Source organism: Pan troglodytes, chromosome 15 (genome assembly GCF_028858775.2).
Source record: "Pan troglodytes isolate AG18354 chromosome 15, NHGRI_mPanTro3-v2.0_pri, whole genome shotgun sequence".
NCBI lineage: Eukaryota > Metazoa > Chordata > Mammalia > Primates > Hominidae > Pan > Pan troglodytes.
Genome location: NC_072413.2, coordinates 48,228,652 through 48,249,311, shown reverse-complemented (window position 1 = coordinate 48,249,311; position 20,660 = coordinate 48,228,652). Strand labels below are relative to the sequence as shown.

The 20,660-nt window shown below is 41.2% G+C and overlaps 1 protein-coding gene across 5 annotated transcripts in view; it reads left to right on the top strand.

The window, feature by feature from the left end:
- The first annotated feature begins 827 nt into the window (after positions 1-827).
- SOS2 (SOS Ras/Rho guanine nucleotide exchange factor 2) overlaps positions 828-20,660 on the top strand; it is a 112,833-nt gene continuing 93,000 nt past the window's right edge. For 2 of the 5 annotated variants that reach the window (XM_024348721.3, XM_024348724.3), the window contains exon 1: positions 1,207-1,417. In XM_024348721.3, the coding sequence (XP_024204489.1) occupies positions 1,331-1,417 (87 nt within the window). In that variant the 5' untranslated portion in view covers positions 1,207-1,330. Of the gene's footprint in view, positions 1,418-1,453; positions 1,784-20,660 lie in introns of those variants that run through there. The other 3 variants (XM_063793337.1, XM_063793335.1, XM_016926049.4) reach the window with 2 other exon arrangements.

Below are 20,660 nucleotides of genomic sequence, written 5' to 3'. Positions count from 1 at the left end.
ATCCAGGTTTTGTAGGACCTGAAGCCTACACAATTTGGATGACACGATTAAGAAAACAATTCGAAAATATCTTTTGAAAGTTTTGTAAAAACGATATGATTTTGTGAACGCACAGGGGCCTGTGCAAGTGAAGGACCTTTCAATTCAAGCTTGATCAACGTCACTGTCATCTGCCCCTTCTGACCCTACCACCAGGCTAAGGGCTTTCCACGCCTCATCTCTCGGTCCCCACACCATCACCCTAAGAAATAGTTACTATATCTCTAACGATATATTATATATAGTACATACTTTGTGTAAACATACGGTACTCATGAAAACAAGCCACGTAGAGCACAAATACGTTAAATATCCTGTCCAGCCCGAATGCCCCTTTCTCTCCACGTCCCTATACAGCCTCCCACGACGGTAGTCCTGGGGCTCCAGCGCTACAAGAGTGGCACCAAGTCCGGATTGTCTTAAGCAGGTCGAGAGGAGGGAGCATATGGGTAAAAAGCAGTCAAACTGAAGAGTCTGGAGCGGCCCCCAGCACAGTCTCGGGAAAAGCGGACTCCCCTGGGGCCCCAGGCCCCGCACCCCCGCGCCGGGCTGGCGCCTCTGCCTGCTCCGCGGCGCGCATGCTCCGTGTTAGGCCTCTTGGGCTATTCGGGATAATGAGCGCCGGGCCGAGGGGGCGGGCCGAGCCTCGGCTGCTGGGACCTAGGGCTCAGCGGCGACCCCAAGGCACTCTGCGCTGCTGCTAAAGGGGGAGCAGCGGCGGCGGCCAGCGCTGTGCGCGCCATAGCGAGGCTCGCTCGCCCGAAGCGCACTCCGGGTCGGTCCCCAGAGCTCTGTGGAGGTGACTCGAGTGGGCAGGGCCGGGCGGCGCTGTCGGCTGGGAGGGCGGGGAGGAGGCGATGAGGTGACGAGCAGCCGCCGCCGCCGCCGCCGCCGCTGCTCACCGCCCGCCGCGGCCGTAGCGGGAGTCGGGGCGGGGCTGGGCCAGCTGTACCCCTGCCGGGCCGCGAACCCAGACAAAGGAGGAGGAGCCGCCCCAGAAGCGGGCCAGCGCCGCCGGGAAAGGAGGTCGCCGCCCGGGGTCGCCCGGGCTCGCGGGTCGCCGCGCTTCCTCTGCGGGCGCTGCGGGAGGCGAGGGCCGCCTCGGCGGAGGAAGCCGACCCCGGGGTCTCCGCCAGCCCGCCGGCGCCGCCTCCGAGCCGCCTCGGCCGTAGCCTCGGCCCGGGCGGGAGGCGGCGGCCGCCGGCGAGGCGAGGCGGCCCGCGCCCTGCCTGTCAGGCCACCGGCCCGACCCGCGGGCTGCCCCCGATGCGGAGGCGCTGTCGCCGGGGCCATGCAGCAGGCGCCGCAGCCTTACGAGTTCTTCAGCGAGGAGAACAGTCCGAAATGGCGGGGACTGTTGGTCTCGGCCCTGCGGAAGGTCAGTGCTAGGGCCGGGGCGGCCGGCGGGTGGCCCGTGGCCCCCCGAGCTTCTAACGGGGAGCAGGTCGTCCCTCCCACAGGGCTCGAGTCCCCAGGGCCGAGCCGTTTCTCGTTGGCTGGCGATGGGGGGCTCACAATTGCCTGTTGCATTCTGAAGGACGTTTCTCAAGTTTTTTTTTTTTTTTTTGCCTGGTCCCGGAAGGAAGGTTTTGTTATGATCATAAAACTGGATTTCATGTTGCAGTCATTTCGTCAGGCAACTTCCGCCGTTGACCAATTTGTTGTCCTCAGGCTGGAATCGGGCAAGAGAAAGTCCCGCTGGTATTTAGACAGTTTCTAAAACAAAAGCACATTTTCAGGCCGGGTAATTACTTTTAATTAAGTTCTTTGGGAGTGTTCCCCCTAGGCGGTTTGCTTGTCAAGGGTATCCACTTATGAGGCAATGGTTTTTTGTAATATGGATGTTTCACATGTGTGAAATGTCAGTGAGTCATAATATTCTTATTCATTTTACAGTTCTCAAGGTAAATTTAAAGCGCCTTCCCAATTCCTGCAAACGGTGTCTTACCTGTTTACAAGAGATTACCCTTAGAAAATTTGGTCAGTGTCTTCAGTGTCTTCACGACCAAATTGCGATTTAGGACTTGAAATCATTTTAAGGAACAAAAAAGGGGCAACTCCTGCAAATCAGTCTTTCACGTTTGGGTGCATTGCTAGGGTGCATCTTTCCTGTAGATGGTGGCGGTCTTCCTCTGTGAATTTAGGTAGTAACCATACGATCATTTTTATAATAAATCCTTTTGTAAGATCAAGACATTTAAAGACTGTGAATAGGTGCGTGATCAGCCGTCATGCCTGTTGAGCAGGGGCTTGCTTTCTTTGCCGTTAATGCAAACTTAGTCTCTTCTGCCTTTTGTGCAAAATAACCAAGAATACATTCTAAAATAATAAGGAAAACATAAAGATTAATTTAAAAGACTATACTTGGAAAATGTATCCTCAGACATTAAATTTCTATAAATGAAAGGAAGTAGTGTATTTTAAAGTTAAAGACATTTTCCTCATGCGATGAGAGTTGCAGATTTTCCATTATTTTCATAATTCTTACAAGGAAGTATTGCTTTCCTCAGGGCAAACACTAAGTCGTATCTTTTTAAAGAACCTGGCAGAAATGACTAATGGCAGCTAGACAGTTATTCCATTGGTATACCAAGTGCTAAAGTATTAAATTGACCTTACTTCCATGTGCAGCCCAATTCTGTAAGGAGAGGGAAAGAAATGAAAAGTGTGCTGAGTGGTGATAATGAACTCTGGTCTGAATTAAAAGCAAAGGGGGAAATGCCTAGGTAGTAATTAGCCCTTTGACCACAGACAAGTGTGAGTGCAGTAATCAGGTAGGCCTATATTGTTGGCAATGTGAGGCAGGTATATACCCATTTATAACTTTCTGGTAGCAAATAGTATTTGAGTGTGTGTTGCATAACTTGTTCAATAGGTAGCTTTGATTCTAATAATCCTTCATGTCCAGAAACAGATTTATGTTTTCTTTTTCTTCAAATAGAGACAGGGTTATGCTATGTTGCCCAGGCTGGTCTTGAACTTCTGGCCTCAGGCAGTCCGCCCACCTCTGCCTTCCAAACTGTTGGGATTACAGGCATAAACCACCTCGCACCAGACCCAGATTTTTTTTTTTTTTTCAAGTTAGGCTGGAGAAGCCAAGATTAGCATCCAATCCTAGTCCATTGCTTTGGTGCTATTACTTTGCATTTATATTGTGCTTGTTTTCCTGGAACTCAGGTGCCTTGTAGATACTATGTTATATTCCACAGTTCTAGTATGTTCTTTATGAAATAAATACATCTAATAAAATTTGGTCTTTTGAGGTGAATTCAGAAAACATTTTCTATTAACTTACTGTTGTGATAGAATTGAAGTACATTCGTATGGAAAATTTTTTTATATTTTTGGAAAAATTTTGGTAAAAGTAATTAAGATTATGTCCACTTTTGTGGTATTTAGGACATTGCAACTTGTAGGTCTGTAGTGCCTGCTAAGAGCTGTAGCTCTTAGGGAGCTAAAGGTTCACTCTTTCTTTGCAGGAAGTTTTAAATTCTGGTATCCATCAGCCACCTTGTCTTTGTAAAATGAGAATTTCTACCATTTTGGGGGAGTCTCTGTCTTCACATTCAGAGCATCTAGAACTTGGCATCCTTCCTCTAGCTGACCAGATAGTTACAAAGACAACTAGGATTTGATTGGAATATCTCTCTCCTTCAATTGGTGTTGCCATTGTACATGTGGTGTATTCTAGCTTCATTGATTCACTTAACCGTTATTGAACACATTTTACATACTTGACATGATGCAGGATCCTAAGAGTACAAAGTTAAAATAAAGGCCCCTCCAAAGATGTATACCATCTAAACCAAAAATTCTAAAATTTGAGGTTTTGGTTTATGTAAATGAGAGCGGTTCTGAGCTCAGAGTTCAGTAAAGGATATTTGTGTGTCTGTGAAAGCAGCAATGTAGCTTACTTGGCTCAGTCAGTTTAGTCCACTTGGACATCTTGGTGGAACCTCCAAAACTGTTAGAACGTAATTTTCAGAAAGGTAAAGTCATCACTTCCATGCAAATGTAAATGAACATGTATCAATTATTTTGATTCAGCCCATTAATGAGGGAACTAGTAAGATGTTAAAGTCACTTAATATGAAAATTTGAGGAGGTATTTATAGGCAATTTAATAAGGGAATATTAAGACTGTTGGGTTACATACAGAATTAGTTAATACCCTACAAGAAACATAAAAGAGTAGGCTTTGGGTTATCTTTTCCTCTGGCTAAAAATTACTTGCATCTCAGTGGGCGTGGTGGCTCACACCTGTAATCCAGCACTCTGGGAGGCTGAGGCTGGTGGATCAACTGAGTTTAGGAGTTCGTGACCAGCCTGGCCAGAATGGTGAAACCCCGTCTCTACTAAAAAATACCAAAAATTAGCTGGGTGTGGTGGTGTGTGCCTGTAATCCCAGCTACTCAGGAGGCTGAGGCAGGAGAATCACTTGAACCTGCTAGGCGGAGGTTGCAGTGAGCCGAGATGGCACCACTGCACTCCATCCTGGGCGACGGAGCGAGACTCCATCTCAAAAAAAAAAAAAAAATTACTTGCATCTCTATCTGCCGAAAAGCTGTAACTTAATCTTATAGATGTGTAAAATAGTCAGTAGAAATTAATAAAAGATTCAAGCATAGCACTGTACTGAAACACAGCCAGTATTCTTTTGCTTATTTTCCAGTTTTGGCTAGTTTTTATGAAAACTGGATATCTATGTCTATATCCATGTATATATCCATATATACCCATATATAGATCCATATATATATGTATTTGACAAAGTCACCATTGTCAACATTGAAAATTCGAGGGATTTTTAAAAAACCAATCTCAAGTATTCATTGCATTACATAGAAACACAGAGATGGGCTGGGCGCAGTGGCTCATGCCTGTAATCCCATTTGGGAGGCCAAGGCGGGCAGATTACCTGAGGTCAGGAGATCGAGACCATGCTGGCTAACACGGTGAAACCCCATCTCTACTAAAAATACACACACAAAGAAATTAGCCGGGCGTGGTGGCGGACACCTGTAGTCCCAGCTACTCGGGAGGCTGAGGCAGGAGAATGGCGTGAACCCAGAAGGTGGAGCTTGCAGTTGAGCCGAGATCGCGCCACTGCACTCCAGCCTGGGCGATGGAGTAAGACTCTGTCTCAAAAAAAAAAAAAAACCAAAATTAGCCAAGTGTGGTGGTGCATGCCTGTGATCCCAGCTACTCGGGAGGCTGAGGCAGAGAATCTCTTGAACATGGGAGGCAGAGGTTACAGTGGGCTGAGATTGCACCACTGCACTCCAGCCTGGGTGACAGAGCGAGACTCTGTCTCAAAAAAAAAAAAAAAAAAAGAAAAGAAAAAGAAACACAGAGATAGACAAATAGATTTATGGAAAAATAATTTTGGGAATAGAAATGTGGTGTTCTTTAGCTTTTTGCTTGTTCTTAAACTTTTAAAATAGAACCTCACCTAGATCATTTAAAAACAGAGAGCTACAAAGCAGAGTGAAATGACACTACTAATGGATAATGCATGGATTGTTAACATTACTGCTAAATTATGTATCTTCCCTAAAAGAGCCTAGAACATAATTGCCTTCACCACTGCGCCCCAAGATCATTGAAGCTATCATGTTACTTGGGGAAAAAAGAGCATGGTGTATATTTGTAAATGCAGTTTATTACCTGTGTCGTTGAAATCCCCTGGTACTATATGCATGTGTTATTTGATTATATGTTGAGATAAATCAGCATTCTTCATATGGGAAATATGCCTCAAAATCATTTTATCAGATTTTACAGTCCCTGATATTTATTTTGCAGATGTCTTTTCTGTAAGGTGTTTTTCACCAGGCTAGCCATAGAAAAGAATATGGCTGTTTTCTTGCCAGCTGTAGTTATAAATGTCAGAGAAAGCTAGAAAGAATTGGTTGAATTACTTTGTTCCTGAGTCCAATTAGATTCAGGTTAAATATCGACCTCCCCACCCTGTGACAATTTGCTCTTAGATATCTAAAAGGCAAGAGGTGTGAGAGAATGTCTGGGTTAATTCATAGCAGTCTACGGCAAGGAAAAAGATCGGTAGGGGCTTTGATTTAAAAATGGTTTTGTGAAGTTCTACTGAGATCCTAGTGTTTCTGCGTTTGTACAAATGTCTCTTGGAAGTTTGTTTTAGAAGATGGCACTGGATCTTTCCTGAGGCCCACAGGAAAAGTACAGGGTGATCTGAGAAAATATAACTGGTGTCATTGATACATGAGAGTCAAAGAAGACTTTAAGCAAGCAACATTTGTGCTTCTTTCTGGATTATATGTTCAAATATAGTAATATTACTGTCTCCAGGCTGGTCTTGAACTCCTGGGCTCAAGCGATCCTCCCACCTTGGCCTCCAGAAATGCTGGGATTACAGGTGTAAGCTACCTCGCCTGGCTGCAGACACTGTTCTTGATATGGAAGATGTAGCAGAGCCCCTGCTGTTATAAAGCTTGTGTTCTAAGTGGCTGTGGCAGAGAGAAAGACAATAAGGAAGTAAACAATTATCTGAAAGATCAGTAGAATTAACAAGAAAAAAAAAGGGCGGGGGGGAAGGATTTGAGGCTGAGGGGAAAGTAAGAACATGATTTGTTTGTTTGTTTGTTTTGAATAGGTCTCAGATTCTGAATTTAATGACTTATTTTAAAAAACACGAAGAATAAGTGGATGAAGCTAGTATGGTAGACTGTAGGTACACTGAGTTAAGGTCTCTGCCTGAGAATAGGAAGTCCTGTTGGGTTCTCATTTACATAGCAAAGTAATTAGATTAACTTGATCAGAATTGCTTTTTGAAAAGATTACTTCAAGTCAAAGCCAAAAACTAATAAGAGATCCTGTGATTTTTGTGACATGAGCCTGTTCTGGAATTCCTAAAGCCGCTGAATGTAACAGTAGAACTCGAGGGAGTCATTTGGAATTATTCCAAACTAATAATGACCCAAACTGACCCGAAGAGTTCAGCCAGAACTAGATGAGCGGTAGGAATGTACTTTAACTTGCTGTACTTGGCTCCCTGTCAGCAATGATTAAGTAGCCTTCTATTTTTGGTTTAATTTTGGTATGGTATATTTGGAGCAATAATATTCCATTAAAGTGTTTTATGCTGAGTATTCAAAGCATTACCTGTGTTACCACTTGACATAAATCAACTATATGTCTTTTGTATTAACCGTGGACTCTCTTTCAAGAGAACAGTAGTTTGATTATATCCTGCATATTTGAATCAAAAGGAATTTTAATGTAACTAGTGGATTTAGCATTATCTCATGTTAAAAATTAACAACCAAAAATTACTTTCTTCCATGGGCCAGGTGCAGTAGCTCATGCCTGTAATCCTAGTACTTTGGGAGGCTGAGATGGGAGGATTGCTTGAGGCCAGGAGTTCAAGACCAACCTGGCCAACATAGCGAGACCCCATGTCCATAAAAAATTATTTTCTTCTTTTACATAAGAATATATGCTAGTACAAAGTTTTTTCAAATGGATAAAGTATTACACATTCACATTTTAACATGTAGAAGTGAAGCAACAAGATGAAAATAATACCAAGATCTAGATATAAGGACTAGTATTAGCTCTTCTAAGTAAAGTTTTCTGTACTCCAGTTTTCTTCTTCCTTAGGTCATTTTGTAAACTCAAACACTATTTCTCTCTCTCTCCCTTTTTTTTTTTTTTGTTTTTGACAGGGTTTTGCTCTGCTACGCAGGCTGGAGTACAGTGGCATGATCATAGCTCACTGCAGCCTCCAACTCCTGGGCTCAAATGATCCTCCCACTATAGCCTCCTGAGTAGCTGGGACTACAGGCATGTGCCACTACACCCAGCTAATTTTCTTATTTTTTTGTGGAGACAAGGTCTTGCTATGTCCTCTGGCTGGTCTCAAATTCCTGGACTCAAGTGATCCTCCAGCCTTGGCCTCCCAAAGTTCTGGGATTACAGGAGTGAGCCACCTGCCTGCCAAAAACTACTTCTTACATACAAAGTATATTATAGTTCTTTCTTAATTGACCTATTAGCAGCATTTGACAGTTGATCTCTTCTTTTTTTGAAATCCTTTCTTCATTTGGCTTCCAGAAGAACATCAAGCTTTCAGGGATTTTTTTTCTCTGAATATTCCTTCTAGTTTCCCTTCCCTTGATTCCTCCTCATCTTTCTGTGACCACATCCTTCTGATCTCCCCAGAGCCCATTTATATATATATATGTGTGTGTATATGTGTGTGTGTGTGTGTGTGTGTGTGTATATATATATATATATATATATATTTTTTTTTTTTTTTTTCCTGAGACGGAGTCTTGCTCTGTCACCCAGGCTGGAGTGCAGTGGTGCGATCTTGGCTCACTGCAACCTCTGCCTTCCAGGCTCAACCAATTCTCCTGCCTCAGCCTCCCGAGTAGCTGGGATTACAGGTGTCCACCACCACGTCTGGTTAATTTTTTTTTTTTTTTTTTTGGTATTTTTAGTAGAAATGGGGTTTCACCATGTTGGCCAGGCTGGCCTTGAACTCCTGACCTTGTGATCTGCCCACCTCGGCCCCCCAAGTTTTGGGATTACAGGCGTGAGCCACTGCGCCTGGCCAATTTTTAGACTTCTATTTCTATTAACACATACTCCTTTGGAGATGCCATCCTGCCTCATTGCTTCACGTATAATCTAAATCTGATAATTACCAAATTTACATTTCTGGCTCAGACCTCTTTCTTAAACATGAATGTTCAACTCTTTTTTTGAGACAGGGTCGCACTCTGTCACCCAGGATGGAGTGCAGTGGCAAGATCACAGCTCACTATAGCCTTAACCTCCCGGGCTCAAGTGATCCTCCCACCTCACCCCCCTGCCGCCCCCATATAGCTGGGACTACAGGTGTGTGCCACCACACCCAGCTAATTGTTTGTTTGTTTGTTTTAGATGGAGTCTCGCTTTTTTGCCAGGCTGGGGTGTAGTGGTGCAATCTTGGCTCACTGCAACCTCCACCACTCAGGTTCAAGTGATTCTCCTGCCTCAGCCTCCCGAGTAGCTGGGACTACAGGCGTGTGCCACCACGCCCAGCTAATTTTTTTTATTTTTAGTAGAGACGGGGTTTCACCATGTTGGCTAGGATGGTCTCAATCTGTTGACCTCATCATCTGCCCGCCCCGGCCTCCCAAAGTACTGGGATTACAGGGATGAGCCACCACGCCCAGGCCCAATTTTTAAAAAACTTTCTGTAGAGACAGGGTCTTACTGTGTTGCATAAACTGGTCTCCAACTCCTGGGCCCAAGCATTCCTCCTGCCTCAGCCTCCGAAGTGTTTGAGTTACAGGCATGAAGCACCACACCCGGCCAACTTTTTACTTGATATTTCCACAGAGGCATCTCAACCAACACTGTATCCTTTTCTTCCCCCGCAAACTTGTTTCTTTTGTAGTGGTTAACATATCAATAAATGGCTACTCCATCCTTCCAGTTGCTCAAACTAAAAATCTTAAGTTATTCTTGAATATTGTCTTTTTTTATACCACACATCTAATTTGTCAGCACATCCTTTTAGCTCTACTTCAAACTATAACTATATTTAGTTACCGTTTTATACTTTTTGACTTTTACCACCTGGAACCAAGTCATCATCACCAATCTCCTGGAATATTGAAATATCTTTTCAACTGGTCTCTGATCATCTGCTCTTGTCCTGTTTAGTTTCTTTTTCTCCCCAAACACAAAGAGATAAGTGAGATCGTTTCACTCCTTTGTTCAAAACCCTCTCAGTGCTTCTCAGAATAAAAGTCAAAAAAGTCCTCCCAAAGGTTTACTAGGCCCTCTGCAGTCTAGGGCTGCCCCACCTCCCGCTTTTACCTCTCTGACCTCTTTAATATTGTCCCTTGTTTGTTCTGCTTCTGCCCCATACTGGCTTTCTTGTTTCTATAACGTAGACATGTTTTAGTCTTAGGACTTTTGTACTTGCTGAATTTTCTACCTGAAACACCCTTCCCTCAGATAATCACGTGGCTGGCCCTTTTACCTCCTTTAGGTCTTTATAGTCAGACATCATTTTCTTGGAGAGATTTTCTCTTACAGCCTATCTAAAACTGCTACATCCTCCTGCTTCCCAGACAGTCCCACATCAGTGTTCACAGTATTTTTTCCCATAAACCTGTATCTCCAATATAAATGATGTATCCAGTTCTCAAGCCAGAAACCTAGTCATCATTCTTCTCCTCTTTCTCATGCCAGGCTAACATGTATTCATCACTGAATCTACTTGATTCTTTCTCCTAAATTAGGAGTTTTCTAACTTTTTTTGCTGTGTATCCCCAAAAGAATTTTGAAAAACTTGCACATTTTTATGCTGACATCTAGAAATTTTCATTTTACATTTAAATAGTTGCAGTAGATGTAATTTCATATGTGTTATAAATACTGATGTTTTAAGGAAAAACAGTTCCATCAGTCTTTTAAATGTGCTGAATGGAATTTAAATACCAAAATAATTTGATATCCACCATCATTTTTTAAAAATACACATGAAAAGTGTGTCTTTAAAAGTTGGAAATTTTACATTGTCCTTTTTTTCTCTGTGAACTTTTTTCATTATATTTCCCCTACATAATTCTAATATAATATTTTTAGATTTAAGCCTTTAATCGCACTTTTTTATTTATACTTCTTTACAACAACAAAAAAGTCTACATATTGAATTTAAAAGGATTTTCCCTACAACCGTAGAGCTTTAAAACCTGTCTTTTGAACTGAATTATTATTATTATTATTATTAAAGTCTCATTCTGTCACCCAGGCTGGAGTACAGTGGCATGATCATGGCTCACTGCAGCTTCAACCTCCCAGGCTCAAGCGATCCTCCCATTTCAGCCTCATGAGTAGCTAGGACTGCAGGCACATGCCACCACACTTGGCTAATTTTTTAAAAATCTTAAAGATGCTTTCTTTTTATTTTCATGGGCCTGTCCCCTCAGGAGGATGTATTTTTCGACTAGGCTAGAGGATGGAAGAGGCAAGATACTTAAATGAAAATATTTGTAATTATCTCTTTGTTTAGTGTCTAGGATTTATTTATTGCACTTCAGAGCAACATGTATCCTATAGAGAATTTCAAGATAAGTGAGAGATCTGCCTTTCTTAGTAAAATGAGAGGGCAACTGTGAAAAGAGGTATAAAAGGAGACCCTGCTTTACTCACTGTGTGCAGGCACCTTGTCAGGCAGATCTTCTTTAGGAAAGAGTACATATGGCTGTTTAGAAAGTGTCCTGACAGACGTGGGTGTTTGGCCTGGGAATTTATTAAACATAAGTGAATGAAACAAATTTAATAGTGATCTTTTCTCAGTTCACAGGGGAAAAAAAGCAATTATTTTTTCAATTTTATTTTTCTTCCATAAATTAGAAAAAAAAACCTTTGTTGTCTGCTGCAATTTACTTGCTAGTGAGTAGTGAAAGATTGTAAAATAAATGAACGAATGATCATGGAGGTTTTAAAGGGAAAATGGCTTTTAATACTTTTTGGTTTTTTTCTTAGAAACATGTTCCTGTAGTTTGATTTTAAGTTTTAAAGTCATTACTAGCATTGTCCCTGCTGTGATAGAATATGAGTCTTAAAATTTCACGTTCTGCAAAGAACACTGATTTCCAAATGATCTGCCACTGGAACAAATTGGGAACCATTTTTCTAGCCTGTACTGTCTTGGGTTTACAAGCAAATGACCTGCCTTTATGCGAAGGTGCTTCTGGGTCATAGGCCATTCAAAGAAAACTTTGATGACAAAAATTTTTGCTTCAGCTAATCTTTTTTACATATTTGATTATATTATGGTAAGCTCTCACCTAATATTAAGTAGAAATAGCTTCTTGGCCTGTACTTATCTGCATTTTAAATAAACTTACATTGTGAAAGCCTGCTGAAAGTACCTAATTAAGAGCATGGACTCTGAGAATTATTAATGGACAGTGGGAGGAATAGAGAAACGTAAGAGAGGGAATTCCTTCATTTATAATGTTGTATGAGAACCAGGTCTCCAGATACATTTCCAGTGAAATGAAAACAAATTTTATGGAGTTTAAAATTTTTTCCAGTATCCAGATAATTTCAGTGAGGCCAAGAGATCTGTTTGCTGCTGTGAATCTATTTAACAAGTATTTACTGAGTGCTTTCTTTATGCAGGGTCTGTTTTTTTTTTTTTTTTGAGATGGAGTCTCGCTCTGTCGCCCAGGCTGGAGTGCAGTGGCGCTATCTTGGCTCACTGCAAGCTCTGCCTCCCGGGTTCACGCCATTCTCCTTCCTCAGCCACCCTAGTAGTTGGGACTACAGGCGCCCGCCACCACGCCCAGCTAAGGTTTTTTTTTTTGTATTTTTAGTAGAGATGGGGTTTCACCATGTTAGCCAGGATGGTCTCGATCTCCTGACCTCGTGATCTGCCCGCTTCGGCCTCCCAAAGTGCTGGGATTACAGGCGTGAGCCACCGCGCCTGGCCCAATGCAGGGTCTGTTCTTTTAATGACATACTAGATTACCTGTATGCTAAGCATACAGGTGTAGGGAAATAGGAGGAGGAGACCAAAAACAAGAAATGGGAGCTGGTGTGGTAGTGCCCACCTGTAGTCCCAGTCACAAGGGAGGCTGAGGTGGAAGGATCACTTGAGCCCAGGAGTTTGAGGCTTAACAGTGAGTGGTGATCACACCACTGCACTCCAGCCTGGGTGACAGAGCAAGATTCTGTCTCCACACCTCTCCCCTGCCCCCCAAAAAACAAATGGTTCCTGATCTTAATGAGTTTAGAGTATGCAGCTGTGGTTTCAATTCTTGATTATACACTTTGATTAGAAAAATGTTGCCTTAGAATATTATATTTTAGAATTATTTTTTAAAACTTTATTGGGATGTAATTGATATAAAGTATATATTTACAGTACATATATTTACAATGTACAATTTGATGTTTTCAACAATGTGATAAGTTATATATACACAGTAAAACCATCCCAATAAAGCTAGTAGACATATCCTTCAGCCCCATAAATTTCCTCTTGACTGTAATTCTCCCTCCTATTTCTCCCCACTCTCAGGAGACATCCCAAGCCATCACTAATCTGTTTTCTGTCATTATCGATTGCATTTTCTAGAGTTTTATATTAATACTAATAGAATCATACAGTACATACTCTTTTTTTTCAATCTGGCTTCTTTCAGCATGATTATTTTAGATTCATTTATGTTGCATATATCAATAGTTCATTCCTTTTTATTGCTCAGTAGTGTATTCCATTGTGTAGATATACTGTGGCTTGTTTATCCATTCACTTATTTATGTACATTTAGTTTTTCAGATCTTGGCTATTCAAATAAAGCTGCTATGTATATTTGTGTACAAGTCTTTGTATGAAGATATGTTTCAATACAAAGAATGGAAATTGCTGGTAATTACCAAAGAGTGGTTGGATCGGATAGTAGGTGGATGCTTAACTTTTTTTTTTTTTTTGAGATGAAATCTTGCTCTGTTGCCAGGCTGGAGAGCAGTGGTGCAATCCTGACTCACAGCAACCTCCGCTTCCCGGGTTCAAGTGATTCTCCTGCCTCAGCCTCCTGAGAAGCTGAGATTACAGGCACGCCCCACCACGCCCAGCTAATTTTTCTATTTTTAGTAGAGACAGGGTTTCACTGTATTGGCCAGGATGGTCTCGATCTCTTGACCTCATGATCCACTCGTCTCGGCCTCCCAAAGTGCTGGGATTATAGCCATGAGCCACCACGCCTGGCTGCTTAACTTTTTAAGAAACTTTCAAACTGTTTTCTAAAGTGGTTGTATAGTTTTACATTCCCACCAGCAATATAAGAGATCCTGTTCCTCCTGCCAATACTTGGTAATTTAATTTTAGCCATTCTAATAGCAGTGTAATGGTACTTTGTGGTTTTGGTTTGCATTTCCCTAGTGATTAATGATGTTGAACATCTTTCATGTTTTTATTTGCCTTCCATATATCTTCTTTGGTGAAGTGTTTGTTCAGATGTTTGGCCCATTTTTGTTGAGTTGTTTTGTTTTTTTGTTTTTGTTTTTGGGGATGGAGTCTTGCTCTGTCGCCCAGGCTGGAGTGCAGTGGCACAATCTCAGCTCACTGCACCCTCCGCCTTCCGGGTTCAAGCGATTCTTTCACCTCAGCCTCCCGAGTAGCTGGGATTGCAGGCACCCACCACCATGCCCTGCTAATTTTTGTATTTTTAGTAGAGACAGGATTTTGCCATGTTGCCCAGGCTGATCTCAAACTCTTGGCCTCAAGGAATCCACCCACCTTGGCCTCCCAAAGTGCTGGGATTACAGGCATGAGCCATCTCACTCGGCCTTTTTTTTTTTTTCCTTTTATGGAGGTTTCATTATATACCATTCTCTTAATACTATCTTTTTATCCTTTTCTTTCTTTCTTTCTTTCTTTTTCTTTTTAAGAGATAGGGTCTTGCTGTGTTGCCTAGGCTGGTCTTAAGCTCCTGGCCTCAAGTGATCATCCTGCCTCAGCCTCCCAAAGTTCTGGGACTACAGGCATAAGCCACTGCACCTGGCCTATACTATCTTTTGGAGACCAAAAGTTTTTTTTGTTTGTTTGTTTTTGTTTTTGTTTTTTTGAGACGGAGTCTCGCTCTGTCGCCCAGGCTGGAGTGCAGTGGCACGATCTCGGTTCACTGCAAGCTCCGCCTCTGGGTTCACACCATTCTCCTGCCTCAGCCTCCCGAGTAGCTGGGACTACAGGCGCCCGCCACCACGCCCAGCTAATTTTTTGTATTTTTAGTAGAGACAGGGTTTCACCATGTTAGCCAGGATGGTCTCAATCTCCTGACCTCGTGATCCGCCGGCCTCGGCCTCCCAAAGTGCTGGGATTACAGGCATGAGCCACCGCGCCTGGCCAAAAGTTTTAAATTTTTATCAATTTGTTTTTTTAGGGACTGTGCCATTAGTGTCATATCTAGGAAATCTTTGCCTAACCCAGGGTTACAAAAATTTTCCCTTCTAGAAATTTTTTATTTATTTATTTTAATTTTCAAAAATAGAGACAGGGTCTCACTATGTTGCCCAGGCTGGTCTCGAACTCCTGACCTAAAGTGATCCTTCGTCCTTGGCCTCCCAAAGTTTTGCAGTTATAGGTGTGATCCACCATACCTAGCCTGTTCTAGAAATTTTATAGTTTAAATTTTATATTTATATCTATGACTCATTTGAATCACTTTTTCTTTTTAAAAAAAATCTCACCTTGTCTTATGGTGCTGATGGAATCATTTTATATATGGTGTGATAATTCTGTATATGGTATGTTTGTTTTTTTGTATATGGATATCTGGTTGTTCTGTCACCATTTATTGAAAAGGCTGTCCTTTTCCTTTGCTAAAGGTCTTCATGCTTTTATTTAAAAAATCAGTTGCCCATATATGTGTGGTTTTATTTCTGGATTCTCTATTCTGTTCTATTGATTGTTTTCCTTATCTTTATGTCAGTGCCATACTGTTTTGGTTACCATAGCTTTATAGAAATCCTTGAAATCAGGTAGTGTTAGCCCTTCAACTTTGTTCTTCTTTAGAGTTGTTTCAGTTATTCTAGGACCTTTGTATTTCCATGAGAATGTTTTAATCAACATATCAATTTCTACAAAAAAGCTTGCTGGAATTTTGATTGAGATTGTGTTGCATCTACAGATCATTTGGGAGGAATTGACATCAGAACAATGTTGAGTCTTCCAACTCATAGTTTAATCTCTTCATTTATTTAAGTCTTTAATTCCTATCAGCAGTATATTATATTTTTATTTTTATTTATTCATTTTTATTGTATTTTGTTTTTATTTTTTGAGATTGAGTCTCACTCTGTCACCCAGGCTGGAGTGCAGCAGCATGATCTCAGCTCACTGCAACCTCTGCCTCCCGGGTTCCAGCGATTCTCCCACTTCAGCCTCCAGAGTAGCTGCCCAGCTAATTTTTGTACTTTTAGTACAGACGGGGTTTCACCATGTTGGCCAGGCTGGTCTCAAACTCCTGACCTCAGGTGATCTACCTGCCTTGGTCTCCCAAAGTGCTGGGATTACAGGTGTGAGCAACCTTGCTCTGCCAGTATTTTGTAGTTTTAGTATATACACTTCAACTAAAATTTTTATTTTCTTTTTAAATTGAATTTTAATATTTCATAATGGGCTGGGTGTTGTGGCTCACGCCCATAATCCCAACACTTTGGGAGGCTGAGGCAGGCAGATTACCTGAGCTCAGGAGTTCAAGACTAGCCTGGCCAACATGGTGAAACCCTGTCTCTACTGAAAATACCAAAATTAACTGGGTGTGGTGGTGCACACCTGTAGTCCCAGCTACTCGGGAGGCTGAGGCAGGCGGATCTCTTGAATCTGGGAGGTGGAAGTTGCAGTGAGCCAAGATTGCTGCCACCGCAGTCCAGCCTGGGTGAAACAGCGAGACTCCATCTCAAAAAAAAAAAAACAAAAAAAAAACCCCAAAACATTTAATAATGAAAACATTGCCAGTATTCTTAATTGATGTTTGAGATATTTGCATCCTTGTGGAAATCTTGGCAACACAATGAAGAATTTGGCAAAAATAAATATCAGTCAGACTCTATCCAAAAGGATTTATTTCCACATTGTACCTGAAACTCAAATGTTAGTTACTGAACAAGTGCACTAGCAAGATTTTTAACTTAAATGTGAAGATGGAAAACTGAAAAATATAAATTAGGAAATAACATTTCTATAACTTGTCAAATGTAGTGGTTTATCAGGGTAAAAAGTTAAAGTGTTTTTGTGTGTGTCTACACATGGATTTATAGTATGAGACTATTCTATTTATAGTGTTACAGTAAGGAAATGCCTTCTGGCAATTTGAAAATATGGTGTAACTAAAATACAGGTCTGACTTGTTAATCTACTGTTAAAGACTGGAAATTATTTTAATTGCTCTTTTTCTGACTAGGCTTTCAAAAAATATGATAGGCAAATTGGTTCTGTTGTAATTTTATGTTTACTGTCTCTGTAGAAGTGTAAAGCATGGTTCTCTTCCATTGTCCTCTTGATGTCCTGTTACAGCATTTATGGGTGAGATTTTAACATTGTGTATTTATTTTTATGACTGTTTTCATATTTGAAATTAAGAAGTTTGGCATAAGAAACTTTGATGCTTGATGTTCAAATTGCTTTGTAGCTTATTTAACAAAATCATAATCACAGAAAAAGAATCCATCCCAGTTAGACATTATCTTAATTCTCATGTTCAATCATTTTCACTGAGTGGGGCCCTTGGCTTTTTATGGAAAGATGTTATAAGAAACAACCTTGCCGGGCGCGGTGGCTCACGCCTGTAATCCCAGCACTTTGGGAGGCCGAGGCGGGCAGATCACGAGGTCAGGAGATCAAAACCATCCTAGATAACACAGTGAAACCCCGTCTCTACTAAAAAATACAAAAAATTAGCCAGGCATGGCTGTGGGCAACTATAGTCCCAGCTACTCGGGAGGCCGAGGCAGGAGAATGGCGTGAACCCGGGTGGCGGAGCTTGCAGTGAGCTGAGATCGCACCACTCCACTCCATCCTGGGGGACAGAACAAGACTCCGTCTCAAAAAAAAAAAAAAAAAAAAAAAAGAAAAGAAAGAAACAACCTTGCCTCAGGGAGCGGGGCCTGAGGAGGCAGGAGGATTGTTTGAGCCAAGGAGTTGGTGACCAGCTTGAGCAATTTAGGTAGGCCTCATCTTCATCTTTAAAAGAAAAAGAAAAGAAACGGCCTTATGAAGTCTACTGCCACACTTACAATATAAATGTTTATTTATTTATTTAAAGATGGAATCTCATTATGTTTGGAAGCCTGAAACTCCTCAGCCCAAGGAATCCTCCCACCTCAGCCACTAGAGTAGCTGGGACTACAGGCACCCCACTACGCCTAGTTAAATGTCTATTTTTTAAAAAATGTCTTTTAAAAGTCGATTGATCTATTAGAAATGTATGGCTAAAATGTAATTAAGTTATCTCTGGCTGTGTTAAAGAAGTGCAGGGTATAAGAGGAAATATTTATTTCTCCAAAACCTAATTTGAATTTATTAGAAAATATGTTAGAAACATATTTCTAACATAGAAATACATTAGAAAGCCTGATTTTTTAAAATTATTGGTCCTATATGAATTTCTAATTGCCTTACTGCTAGACTTTTTGGACCAGACTTCTTCAAAGAGTAGTCTTTCCTTACTATGGCCTTCCACTTCCCCATTCCCCAATTCAAAATTATTTTTCTTTATCAATTAGTTTGTATTTTGTCAAAATTATTTATGTAAATAAAAAGATAATTAGCTCTGTGAAGCTTGTTATGAAAAATAGCATTACTTCCCCCTTAAACACAAAATTTTCTGTTTCCTAGAGAAAACCATTTTAACTTTTCAAAGTGATTTATTTACTTCTATATTTCTAAGAAAGAAAAAGTGCTTATATTGCTATTTCATGTTTTTTTCTGTTTTGGGTGTTATCTGTTGACTTCCTACCACGGAGGGTAAGGATTTAATATTCTCTTTTTTCTCTCTTTTTTTTCTTTTTTTTCTTGGCAGGGACTCACTCTGTTGCCCAGACTGGAGTGCAGTGGCACAAAGGATTTAATATTCTTTAATATGCACATACATTCCCCTCCAACCACACACACACTTTCCACTTTCTCTTCCCCCACTTCAAAGTTATATCTTAATTTGAGTTGGATTAATATTCAAAGTTTACATTATTATGACTGTAAATGCTATTTTTGGGGTTTTTTTTTTTTTTGGAGTGGGGACAGGGTCTCACTCTGTCGCCCAGGCTGGAGTGCAGTGGTACAATCTCCACTCACCTCAACCTCCACCTCCAGGGTTCAAGCTGAGATTACAGGCATGTACCACCAGGCCCAGCTAATTTTTGTATTTTTAGTAGAGACGGGGTTTCACTGTGTGGGCCAGGCTGGTCTTGAACTCCTGGCCTCAAGTGATCCACCCCCCACCTTGGCCTCCCAAAGTGCTGAGATCATAGGCATGAACCACCACACCCGGCCTGTAAATGCTATTTAATCTGCTTTTTATTTTCTAACTCACTGCTTTTACTGGAGTTATTAATTATCTTGTTTTCTTGTTTGTGTGTTTTTCTATGTAGTACACTTATTACCAAATTCAAACTTTTTACCAGTTTTCTAAATATCCTATCAAGATATTCATCCCATTGCATACTCTGTCAAGTTCGTTTTCTTGAGACAGTCTCTCCCAGAGCCTTCTGACCTGCACCAGTGTGGACTGGTCACCTTTATTCCTGTTGTACAGCTCTCATCCTATAATTTCCTTTCATTTTATCCTGGGCATTCCTTTGACCTTTCTTCTCTATTGATTCCTTTATTTTCTTTATTCCATATTTTTCTTTCTTGATTCATACCCTTGTTTTAGTGTAGTACAAATGACAGAAGGTTAATGAGAAAGACTATGTGAGAGATAAAGTTTTGGACCTTATTCTATCTAAGAATGTCACGTTAGCGTGGCATTTGATATTGCTGGTATCTTGGATTCCAGGCTGAACATCATTACCATCTAGCTTCTAGTATTACTGTTGAAATCTGAAGCTAATGTCTGCTTCTCATATATAATCTGCTCCTCCTCACTTCCCTGTCCTCCCAGTCTTGTAGGATATTCTCTTTGTCTCCAGGGTCCTGACATTTAAATTTTGTTCAGTGACATGGGCACTAGAAAAGCCCTTTAGACTTATTTTATTGATAATTTCCCCCCTCAATTTCCTCTGTTTGCTAGATGATTCTCAAACTTTTGAAAACCTCATTTATGGTGAAGTGTAACATATAATCAGAAAATGTGTAAAGGATAAATATACAGTTTAAGGAACACCTATTTAACACTCAGGTAAGAAGACAGAACATTGTCAGCACTTTTCTCAGGATAACTCTCCAAAAGGTAACCGTTTTTGTGGTATTCACTGTTTTGATTTTCTTTCTTTTTGAGACGGAGTCTCGCTCTGTTGCCAGGCTGGAGTGCAGTGGCATGATCTTTGCTCACTGCAACCTCCGCCTCCTGGGTTCAAGCGATTCTCCTGCCTCAGCCTCCCGAGTAGCTGGGACTACAGGTGTGCACCACCATGACCAGTTAATTTTTGTATTTTTAGTAGAGATGGGGCTTCACCGTGTTGGCCAGGATGGTCACGATCTCTTGACCTCATGATCCGCCTGCCTCGGCCTCCCAAAGTGCTGGGATTATAGGTGCGAGCCACTGCGCCTGGCCTGTTTTGATTTTCTTAATAGTTTTTCCATCTCAGCGTGTATCCCTTAACACCATTGTTTAATTTGTTCTGAATTTGTTTATTTTTTATTTTTGTATTTAATTTTGTCTAACTTTGTGAATGGAATCCCGTTGTATGTATTCTTTTTATCTGGCTTCTTTCTGCCAACATTTTTTCAAGGTGCATCCACATTTTATGTAGCTGTCATTATTACTGCATTTTTTTGACTGTGTGTATTCCATTGTATTAATAAGCCACAATTTATCTGTCCCATTCTGGATGAATATTTGAATTCTTTTCTAGTTTTGGAAGGTATTATTAATAATGTTATTTATGAGCCTTCTAGCATATGTCTTCTGGTA